The 16,712-nt window shown below is 39.8% G+C and overlaps 1 protein-coding gene across 1 annotated transcript in view; it reads right to left on the bottom strand.

Annotated features, from left to right (window-relative positions):
* Positions 1 to 16,712, bottom strand: part of LOC140361339 (sodium channel protein type 2 subunit alpha-like) — a 198,192-nt gene that overhangs the window by 46,328 nt on the left and 135,152 nt on the right. The window contains exon 11 of the mRNA XM_072447049.1: positions 14,958 to 15,099. Coding sequence (XP_072303150.1) covers positions 14,958 to 15,099 — 142 coding nt within the window. The remainder of the gene's footprint in view (positions 1 to 14,957; positions 15,100 to 16,712) is intronic.

Below are 16,712 nucleotides of genomic sequence, written 5' to 3'. Positions count from 1 at the left end.
CACACATGACATTATCACACAAACATGACATTATCACACACACATGACATTATCACACACACACACATGACATCATCACACACACATGACATTATCACACACACATGACATTATCACACACACATGACATTATCACACACACATGACATTATCACACACACATGACATTATCACACACTTACATGACATTATCACACACACACACATGACATTATCACACACACATGACATAATCACACACACAAATGACATTATCACACACACACATGACATCATCACACACACACACACATGACATTATCACACACACATGACATTATCACACACACACATGACATTATCACACACACATGACATCATCACACACACATGACATTATCACACACACATGACATTATCACACACTTACATGACATTATCACACACACACATGACATTATCACACACACACACATGACATTATCACACACACATGACATTATCACACACACACATGACATTATCACACACACACACACATGACATTATCACACACACACATGACATTATCACACACACACATGACATTATCACACACACATGACATCATCACACACACATGACATTATCACACACACATGACATTATCACACACTTACATGACATTATCACACACACACATGACATTATCACACACACACACATGACATTATCACACACACATGACATTATCACACACACATGACATTATCACACACTTACGTGACATTATCACACACTTACATGACATTATCACACACACACACACACATGACATTATCACACACACATGACATTATCACACACTTACGTGACATTATCACACACTTACATGACATTATCACACACACACATGACATTATCACACACACACATGACATTATCACACACTTACATGACATTATCACACACACACACACACATGACATTATCACACACACATGACATTATCACACACACATGACATTATCACACACACATGACATTATCACACACTTACGTGACATTATCACACACTTACATGACATTATCACACACACACACACACACACATGACATTATCACACACACATGACATTATCACACACTTACATGACATTATCACACACACACATGACATCATCACACACACATGACATCATCACACACACATGACATCATCACACACACATGACATTATCACACACTTACATGACATTATCACACACACACATGACATCATCACACACACATGACATCATCACACACACATGACATCATCACACACACATGACATTATCACACACACATGACATCATCACACACACATGACATTATCACACACTTACGTGACATTATCACACACTTACATGACATTATCACACACACACACACACATGACATTATCACACACACATGACATTATCACACACTTACATGACATTATCACACACACACATGACATCATCACACACACATGACATCATCACACACAAATGACATTATCACACACACATGACATCATCACACACACATGACATTATCACACACACATGACATCATCACACACACATGACATTATCACACACACACACGACATTATCACACACATATGACATTATCACACACACACATGACATTATCACACACACATGACATTATCACACACACATGACATTATCACACACACATGACATCATCACACACACATGACATTATCACATACACACATGACATTATCACACACACACACACACACACACACATGACATTATCACACACACATGACATTATCACACACACATGACATTATCACACACACATGACATTATCACACACACATGACATTATCACACACACATGACATCATCACACACACATGACATTATCACATACACACATGACATTATCACACACACACACACACACACACACATGACATTATCACACACACATGACATTATCACACACACATGACATTATCACACACACATGACATCATCACACACACATGACATTATCACATACACACATGACATTATCACACACACACACACACACACACACATGACATTATCACACACACATGACATTATCACACACACATGACATTATCACACACACACATGACACTATCACACACACATGACATTATCACACACACATGACATTATCACACACACATGACATTATCACACACATATGACATTATCACACACAAATGACATTATCACACACACATGACATTATCACACACACATGACATTATCACACACACATGACATTATCACACACACATGACATTATCACACACACATGACATTATCACACACACACATGACATCATCACACACACATGACATTATCACACACACATGACATTATCACACACACATGACATTATCACACACACATGACATTATCACATACACACATGACATTATCACACACACACACACACACACATGACATTATCACACACACATGACATTATCACACACACATGACATTATCACACACACATGACATTATCACACACACATGACATTATCACACACACATGACATTATCACACACACACATGACATCATCACACACACATGACATTATCACACACACATGACATTATCACACACACATGACATTATCACACACACATGACATTATCACATACACACATGACATTATCACACACACACACACACACACATGACATTATCACACACACATGACATTATCACACACACATGACATTATCACACACACATGACATTATCACACACTTACGTGACATTATCACACACTTACATGACATTATCACACACACACACACACACACATGACATTATCACACACACATGACATTATCACACACTTACATGACATTATCACACACACATGACATTATCACACACACATGACATTATCACACACTTACATGACATTATCACACACACACACACACACACATGACATTATCACACACACACATGACATCATCACACACACATGACATCATCACACACACATGACATTATCACACACACATGACATCATCACACACACATGACATTATCACAAACTTACGTGACATTATCACACACTTACATGACATTATCACACACACACACACACATGCCATTATCACACACACATGACATTATCACACACTTAAATGACATTATCACACACACACATGACATTATCACACACACATGACATCATCACACACACATGACATTATCACACACACATGACATTATCACACACACACACGACATTATCACACACATATGACATTATCACACACACACATGACATTATCACACACACACACATGACATTATCACACACACATGACATTATCACACACACATGACATTATCACACACACATGACATCATCACATACACATGACATTATCACATACACACATGACATTATCACACACACACACACACACACATGACATTATCACACACACATGACATTATCACACACACATGACATTATCACACACACACATGACATTATCACACACACATGACATTATTACACACACATGACATTATCACACACACATGACATTATCACACACACATGACATTATCACACACATATGACATTATCACACACAAATGACATTATCACACACACATGACATTATCACACACACATGACATTATCACACACACATGACATTATCACACACACATGACATTATCACACACACATGACATTATCACACACACACATGACATCATCACACACACATGACATTATCACACACACATGACATTATCACACACACATGACATTATCACACACACATGACATTATCACATACACACATGACATTATCACACACACACACACACACACACACACACATGACATTATCACACACACATGACATTATCACACACACATGACATTATCACACACACACATGACATTATCACACACACATGACATTATTACACACACACATGACATTATCACACACAAATGACATTATCACACACACATGACATTATCACACACACATGACATTATTACACACACACATGACATTATCACACACACATGACATTATCACACACACATGACATTATCACACACACATGACATTATCACACACACATGACATTATCACACACACATGACATTATCACACACACATGACATTATCACACACACACATGACATTATCACACACACATGACATTATTACACACACACATGACATTATCACACACAAATGACATTATCACACACACATGACATTATCACACACACATGACATTATCACACACACATGACATCATCACATACACATGACATTATCACACACACATGACATTATCACACACTTACATGACATTATCACACACACACATGACATCATCACACACACATGACATCATCACACACACATGACATTATCACACACACATGACATCATCACACACACATGACATTATCACACACACATGACATTATCACACACACACACGACATTATCACACACATATGACATTATCACACACACACATGACATTATCACACACACACACATGACATTATCACACACACATGACATTATCACACACACATGACATTATCACATACACACATGACATTATCACACACACACACACACACACATGACATTATCACACACACATGACATTATCACACACACATGACATTATCACACACACACATGACATTATCACACACACATGACATTAACACACACATATGACATTATCACACACAAATGACATTATCACACACACATGACATTATCACATACACACATGACATTATCACACACACACACACACACACATGACATTATCACACACACATGACATTATCACACACACATGACATTATCACACACACATGACATTATCACACACACATGACATTATCACATACACACATGACATTATCACACACACACACACACACACATGACATTATCACACACACATGACATTATCACACACACATGACATTATCACACACACATGACATTATCACACACTTACGTGACATTATCACACACTTACATGACATTATCACACACACACACACACACACATGACATTATCACACACACATGACATTATCACACACTTACATGACATTATCACACACACATGACATTATCACACACACATGACATTATCACACACTTACATGACATTATCACACACACACACACACACACATGACATTATCACACACACACATGACATCATCACACACACATGACATCATCACACACACATGACATTATCACACACACATGACATCATCACACACACATGACATTATCACAAACTTACGTGACATTATCACACACTTACATGACATTATCACACACACACACACACATGCCATTATCACACACACATGACATTATCACACACTTAAATGACATTATCACACACACACATGACATTATCACACACACATGACATCATCACACACACATGACATTATCACACACACATGACATTATCACACACACACACGACATTATCACACACATATGACATTATCACACACACACATGACATTATCACACACACACACATGACATTATCACACACACATGACATTATCACACACACATGACATTATCACACACACATGACATCATCACATACACATGACATTATCACATACACACATGACATTATCACACACACACACACACACACATGACATTATCACACACACATGACATTATCACACACACATGACATTATCACACACACACATGACATTATCACACACACATGACATTATTACACACACATGACATTATCACACACACATGACATTATCACACACACATGACATTATCACACACATATGACATTATCACACACAAATGACATTATCACACACACATGACATTATCACACACACATGACATTATCACACACACATGACATTATCACACACACATGACATTATCACACACACATGACATTATCACACACACACATGACATCATCACACACACATGACATTATCACACACACATGACATTATCACACACACATGACATTATCACACACACATGACATTATCACATACACACATGACATTATCACACACACACACACACACACACACACATGACATTATCACACACACATGACATTATCACACACACATGACATTATCACACACACACATGACATTATCACACACACATGACATTATTACACACACACATGACATTATCACACACAAATGACATTATCACACACACACACACATGACATTATCACACACACATGATATTATTACACACACACATGACATTATCACACACACATGACATTATCACACACACATGACATTATCACACACACATGACATTATCACACACACATGACATTATCACACACACATGACATTATCACACACACATGACATTATCACACACACACATGACATTATCACACACACATGACATTATTACACACACACATGACATTATCACACACAAATGACATTATCACACACACATGACATTATCACACACACATGACATTATCACACACACATGACATCATCACATACACATGACATTATCACACACACATGACATTATCACACACTTACATGACATTATCACACACACACACATGACATTATCACACACACATGACATTATCACACACACATGACATTATCACACACTTACGTGACATTATCACACACTTACATGACATTATCACACACACACACACACATGACATTATCACACACACATGACATTATCACACACTTACGTGACATTATCACACACTTACATGACATTATCACACACACACATGACATTATCACACACACATGACATTATCACACACACATGACATTATCACACACTTACGTGACATTATCACACACTTACATGACATTATCACACACACACACACACACACATGACATTATCACACACACATGACATTATCACACACTTACATGACATTATCACACACACACATGACATCATCACACACACATGACATCATCACACACACATGACATCATCACACACACATGACATTATCACACACTTACATGACATTATCACACACACACATGACATCATCACACACACATGACATCATCACACACACATGACATCATCACACACACATGACATTATCACACACACATGACATCATCACACACACATGACATTATCACACACTTACGTGACATTATCACACACTTACATGACATTATCACACACACACACACACATGACATTATCACACACACATGACATTATCACACACTTACATGACATTATCACACACACACATGACATCATCACACACACATGACATCATCACACACAAATGACATTATCACACACACATGACATCATCACACACACATGACATTATCACACACACATGACATCATCACACACACATGACATTATCACACACACACACGACATTATCACACACATATGACATTATCACACACACACATGACATTATCACACACACATGACATTATCACACACACATGACATTATCACACACACATGACATCATCACACACACATGACATTATCACATACACACATGACATTATCACACACACACACACACACACACACATGACATTATCACACACACATGACATTATCACACACACATGACATTATCACACACACATGACATTATCACACACACATGACATTATCACACACACATGACATCATCACACACACATGACATTATCACATACACACATGACATTATCACACACACACACACACACACACACACATGACATTATCACACACACATGACATTATCACACACACATGACATTATCACACACACATGACATCATCACACACACATGACATTATCACATACACACATGACATTATCACACACACACACACACACACACACATGACATTATCACACACACATGACATTATCACACACACATGACATTATCACACACACACATGACACTATCACACACACATGACATTATCACACACACATGACATTATCACACACACATGACATTATCACACACATATGACATTATCACACACAAATGACATTATCACACACACATGACATTATCACACACACATGACATTATCACACACACATGACATTATCACACACACATGACATTATCACACACACACATGACATCATCACACACACATGACATTATCACACACACATGACATTATCACACACACATGACATTATCACACACACATGACATTATCACATACACACATGACATTATCACACACACACACACACACACATGACATTATCACACACACATGACATTATCACACACACATGACATTATCACACACACATGACATTATCACACACACATGACATTATCACACACACATGACATTATCACACACACACATGACATCATCACACACACATGACATTATCACACACACATGACATTATCACACACACATGACATTATCACACACACATGACATTATCACATACACACATGACATTATCACACACACACACACACACACATGACATTATCACACACACATGACATTATCACACACACATGACATTATCACACACACATGACATTATCACACACTTACGTGACATTATCACACACTTACATGACATTATCACACACACACACACACACACATGACATTATCACACACACATGACATTATCACACACTTACATGACATTATCACACACACATGACATTATCACACACACATGACATTATCACACACTTACATGACATTATCACACACACACACACACACACATGACATTATCACACACACACATGACATCATCACACACACATGACATCATCACACACACATGACATTATCACACACACATGACATCATCACACACACATGACATTATCACAAACTTACGTGACATTATCACACACTTACATGACATTATCACACACACACACACACATGCCATTATCACACACACATGACATTATCACACACTTAAATGACATTATCACACACACACATGACATTATCACACACACATGACATCATCACACACACATGACATTATCACACACACATGACATTATCACACACACACACGACATTATCACACACATATGACATTATCACACACACACATGACATTATCACACACACACACATGACATTATCACACACACATGACATTATCACACACACATGACATTATCACACACACATGACATCATCACATACACATGACATTATCACATACACACATGACATTATCACACACACACACACACACACATGACATTATCACACACACATGACATTATCACACACACATGACATTATCACACACACACATGACATTATCACACACACATGACATTATTACACACACATGACATTATCACACACACATGACATTATCACACACACATGACATTATCACACACATATGACATTATCACACACAAATGACATTATCACACACACATGACATTATCACACACACATGACATTATCACACACACATGACATTATCACACACACATGACATTATCACACACACATGACATTATCACACACACACATGACATCATCACACACACATGACATTATCACACACACATGACATTATCACACACACATGACATTATCACACACACATGACATTATCACATACACACATGACATTATCACACACACACACACACACACACACACACATGACATTATCACACACACATGACATTATCACACACACATGACATTATCACACACACACATGACATTATCACACACACATGACATTATTACACACACACATGACATTATCACACACAAATGACATTATCACACACACATGACATTATCACACACACATGACATTATTACACACACACATGACATTATCACACACACATGACATTATCACACACACATGACATTATCACACACACATGACATTATCACACACACATGACATTATCACACACACATGACATTATCACACACACATGACATTATCACACACACACATGACATTATCACACACACATGACATTATTACACACACACATGACATTATCACACACAAATGACATTATCACACACACATGACATTATCACACACACATGACATTATCACACACACATGACATCATCACATACACATGACATTATCACACACACATGACATTATCACACACTTACATGACATTATCACACACACACATGACATCATCACACACACATGACATCATCACACACACATGACATTATCACACACACATGACATCATCACACACACATGACATTATCACACACACATGACATTATCACACACACACACACGACATTATCACACACATATGACATTATCACACACACACATGACATTATCACACACACACACATGACATTATCACACACACATGACATTATCACACACACATGACATTATCACATACACACATGACATTATCACACACACACACACACACACATGACATTATCACACACACATGACATTATCACACACACATGACATTATCACACACACACATGACATTATCACACACACATGACATTAACACACACATATGACATTATCACACACAAATGACATTATCACACACACATGACATTATCACACACACATGACATTATCACATACACACATGACATTATCACACACACACACACACACACATGACATTATCACACACACATGACATTATCACACACACATGACATTATCACACACACATGACATTATCACACACACATGACATTATCACATACACACATGACATTATCACACACACACACACACACACATGACATTATCACACACACATGACATTATCACACACACATGACATTATCACACACACATGACATTATCACACACTTACGTGACATTATCACACACTTACATGACATTATCACACACACACACACACACACATGACATTATCACACACACATGACATTATCACACACTTACATGACATTATCACACACACATGACATTATCACACACACATGACATTATCACACACTTACATGACATTATCACACACACACACACACACACATGACATTATCACACACACACATGACATCATCACACACACATGACATCATCACACACACATGACATTATCACACACACATGACATCATCACACACACATGACATTATCACAAACTTACGTGACATTATCACACACTTACATGACATTATCACACACACACACACACATGCCATTATCACACACACATGACATTATCACACACTTAAATGACATTATCACACACACACATGACATTATCACACACACATGACATCATCACACACACATGACATTATCACACACACATGACATTATCACACACACACACGACATTATCACACACATATGACATTATCACACACACACATGACATTATCACACACACACACATGACATTATCACACACACATGACATTATCACACACACATGACATTATCACACACACATGACATCATCACATACACATGACATTATCACATACACACATGACATTATCACACACACACACACACACACATGACATTATCACACACACATGACATTATCACACACACATGACATTATCACACACACACATGACATTATCACACACACATGACATTATTACACACACATGACATTATCACACACACATGACATTATCACACACACATGACATTATCACACACATATGACATTATCACACACAAATGACATTATCACACACACATGACATTATCACACACACATGACATTATCACACACACATGACATTATCACACACACATGACATTATCACACACACATGACATTATCACACACACACATGACATCATCACACACACATGACATTATCACACACACATGACATTATCACACACACATGACATTATCACACACACATGACATTATCACATACACACATGACATTATCACACACACACACACACACACACACACACATGACATTATCACACACACATGACATTATCACACACACATGACATTATCACACACACACATGACATTATCACACACACATGACATTATTACACACACACATGACATTATCACACACAAATGACATTATCACACACACACACACATGACATTATCACACACACATGACATTATTACACACACACATGACATTATCACACACACATGACATTATCACACACACATGACATTATCACACACACATGACATTATCACACACACATGACATTATCACACACACATGACATTATCACACACACATGACATTATCACACACACACATGACATTATCACACACACATGACATTATTACACACACACATGACATTATCACACACAAATGACATTATCACACACACATGACATTATCACACACACATGACATTATCACACACACATGACATCATCACATACACATGACATTATCACACACACATGACATTATCACACACTTACATGACATTATCACACACACACATGACATCATCACACACACATGACATCATCACACACACATGACATTATCACACACACATGACATCATCACACACACATGACATTATCACACACACATGACATTATCACACACACACACGACATTATCACACACATATGACATTATCACACACACACATGACATTATCACACACACACACATGACATTATCACACACACATGACATTATCACACACACATGACATTATCACATACACACATGACATTATCACACACACACACACACACACATGACATTATCACACACACATGACATTATCACACACACATGACATTATCACACACACACATGACATTATCACACACACATGACATTAACACACACATATGACATTATCACACACAAATGACATTATCACACACACATGACATTATCACACACACATGACATTATCACATACACACATGACATTATCACACACACACACACACACATGACATTATCACACACACATGACATTATCACACACACATGACATTATCACACACACACATGACATTATCACACACACATGACATTATTACACACACACATGACATTATCACACACAAATGACATTATCACACACACATGACATTATCACACACACATGACATTATCACACACACACATGACATTATCACACACACATGACATTATTACACACACACATGACATTATCACACACACATGACATTATCACACACACATGACATTATCACACACACACATGACATTATCACACACACATGACATTATTACACACACACATGACATTATCACACACAAATGACATTATCACACACACATGACATTATCACACACACATGACATTATCACACACACATGACATCATCACACACACATGACATTATCACACACACATGACATTATCACACACTTACATGACATTATCACACACACACATGACATCATCACACACACATGACATCATCACACACACATGACATTATCACACACACATGACATCATCACACACACATGACATTATCACACACACATGACATTATCACACACACACACGACATTATCACACACATATGACATTATCACACACACACATGACATTATCACACACACACACATGACATTATCACACACACATGACATTATCACACACACATGACATTATCACATACACACATGACATTATCACACACACACACACACATGACATTATCACACACACATGACATTATCACACACACATGACATTATCACACACACATGACATTATCACACACACATGACATTATTACACACACATGACATTATCACACACACACATGACATTATCACACACACATGACATTATCACACACACATGACATTATCACACACATATGACATTATCACACACAAATGACATTATTACACACACATGACATTATCACACACACATGACATTATCACATACACACATGACATTATCACACACACACACATGACATTATCACACACACATGACATTATCACACACACATGACATTATCACACACACACATGACATTATCACACACACATGACATTATTACACACACACATGACATTATCACACACAAATGACATTATCACACACACATGACATTATCACACACACATGACATTATCACACACACACATGACATTATCACACACACATGACATTATTACACACACACATGACATTATCACACACACATGACATTATCACACACACATGACATTATCACACACACATGACATTATCACACACACATGACATTATCACACACACATGACATTATCACACACACACATGACATTATCACACACACATGACATTATTACACACACACATGACATTATCACACACAAATGACATTATCACACACACATGACATTATCACACACACATGACATTATCACACACACATGACATCATCACACACACACATGACATTATCACACACACATGACATTATCACACACACACATGACATTATCACACACACATGACATTATTACACACACACATGACATTATCACACACAAATGACATCATCACACACACACATGACATTATCACACACACATGACATTATCACACACACACATGACATTATCACACACAAATTACATTATCACACACACATGACATTATTACACACACATGACATTATCACACACATATGACATTATCACACACACATGACATTATCACACACACATGACATTATCACACACACATGACATTATTACACACACACATGACATTATCACACACAAATGACATTATCACACACACATGACATTATCACACACACATGACATTATCACACACACATGACATTATCTCATCTTTCTCTGTAAATACTCATCTTTCGTTTCTGTTGGTTGAAGTTGTCGATGATGACTCCGATGAAGAGGTTCAAAGTGAAGAAGGAGCCAAAGATGATGAAGACCACAAAGTACAGATACATGTACAGATTTATCTCCTTTATGGGCTGTTCCTCCACCTGAAATATTCCAGTAAAACATGAACATTTGAAAATATTCAAAACATCCAAACATCTACCATGTACTACAGTACTACAACAGTACTACAATACTACAGTACTGTACTAAAATAGAATCCACTAGCAAGGACCACACCCCTGTGGCTGTAGGGGCCTCGAGACCCTCATTCTAGGACATCAATTAGAACAATTAAAAGAGGGTGGTCCTGGATGCTGAAGGGGCGTGGTCCTGGATGCTGAAGGGGCGTGGTCCTGGATGCTGAAGGGGCGTGGTCCTGGATGCTGAAGGGGCGTGGTCCTGGATGCTGAAGGGGCGTGGTCCTGTATGCTGAAGGGGCGTGGTCCTGGATGCTGAAGGGGCGTGGTCCTGGATGCTGAAGGGGCGTGGTCCTGGGTGCTGAAGGGGCGTGGTCCTGGATGCTGAAGGGGCGTGGTCCTGCATGCTGAAGGGGCGTGGTCCTGTGTGCTGAAGGGGCGTGGTCCTGGGTGCTGAAGGGGCGTGGTCCTGGGTGCTGAAGGGGCGTGGTCCTGGATGCTGAAGGGGCGTGGTCCTGGATGCTGAAGAGGCGTGGTCCTGCATGCTGAAGGGGCGTGGTCCTGGATGCTGAAGGGGTGTGGTCCTGGGTGCTAAAGGGGCGTGGTCCTGGGTGCTGAAGGGGCGTGGTCCTGGATGCTGAAGGGGCGTGGTCCTGCATGCTGAAGGGGCGTGGTCCTGGGTGCTGAAGGGGCGTGGTCTTGGGTGCTGAAGGGGCGTGGTCCTGCGTGCGAAAGGGGCGTGGTCCTGCGTGCTGAAGGGGCGTGGTCCTGCGTGCTGAAGGGGCGTGGTCCTGGGGGCTGAAGGGGCGTGGTCCTGGATGCTGAAGGGGCGTGGTCCTGGATGCTGAAGGGGCGTGGTCCTGGGTGCTGAAGGGGCGTGGTCCAGGGGCGTGGTCCTGGGTGCTGAAGGGGCGTGGTCCTGCATGCTGAAGGGGCGTGGTCCTTTATGCTGAAGGGGCGTGGTCCTGCGTGCTGAAGGGGCGTGGTCCTGGATGGTGAGGGGGCGTGGTCCTGAATGCTGAAGGGGCGTGGTCCTGGGTGCTAAAGGGGCGTGGTCCTGGGTGCTGAAGGGGCGTGGTCCTGGATGCTGAAGGGGCATGTCCTGGGTGCTGAAGGGGCGTGGTCCTGGGTGCTGAAGGGGCGTGGTCCTGGATGCTGAAGGGGCGTGGTCCTGGGTGCTGAAGGGGCGTGGTCCTGGGTGCTAAAGGGGCGTGGTCCTGGGTGCTGAAGGGGCGTAGTCCTGGATGCTGAAGGGGCATGTCCTGGGTGCTGAAGGGGCGTGGTCCTGGATGCTGAAGGGGCGTGGTCCTGGGTGCTGAAGGGGCGTGGTCCAGGGGCGTGGTCCTGGGTGCTGAAGGGGCGTGGTCCTGGGTGCTGAAGGGGCGTGGTTCTGGATGCTGAAGGGGCGTGGTCCTTGGTGCTGAAGGGGCGTGGTCCTAGATGGTGAGGGGGCGTGGTCCTGGATGCTGAAGGGGCGTGGTCCTGGGTGCTGAAGGGGCGTGGTCCAGGGGCGTGGTCCTGGGTGCTGAAGGGGCGTGGTTCTTGGTGCTGAAGGGGCGTGGTCCTGGGTGCTGAAG

This window comes from Eucyclogobius newberryi, unplaced genomic scaffold (genome assembly GCF_026437365.1).
Source record: "Eucyclogobius newberryi isolate DKJ021-1_F unplaced genomic scaffold, fEucNew1.0.hap1 SCAF_150, whole genome shotgun sequence".
NCBI classification, from domain to species: Eukaryota; Metazoa; Chordata; class Actinopteri; order Gobiiformes; family Gobiidae; genus Eucyclogobius; species Eucyclogobius newberryi.
This window is presented reverse-complemented; position numbering and strand designations above follow the sequence as displayed.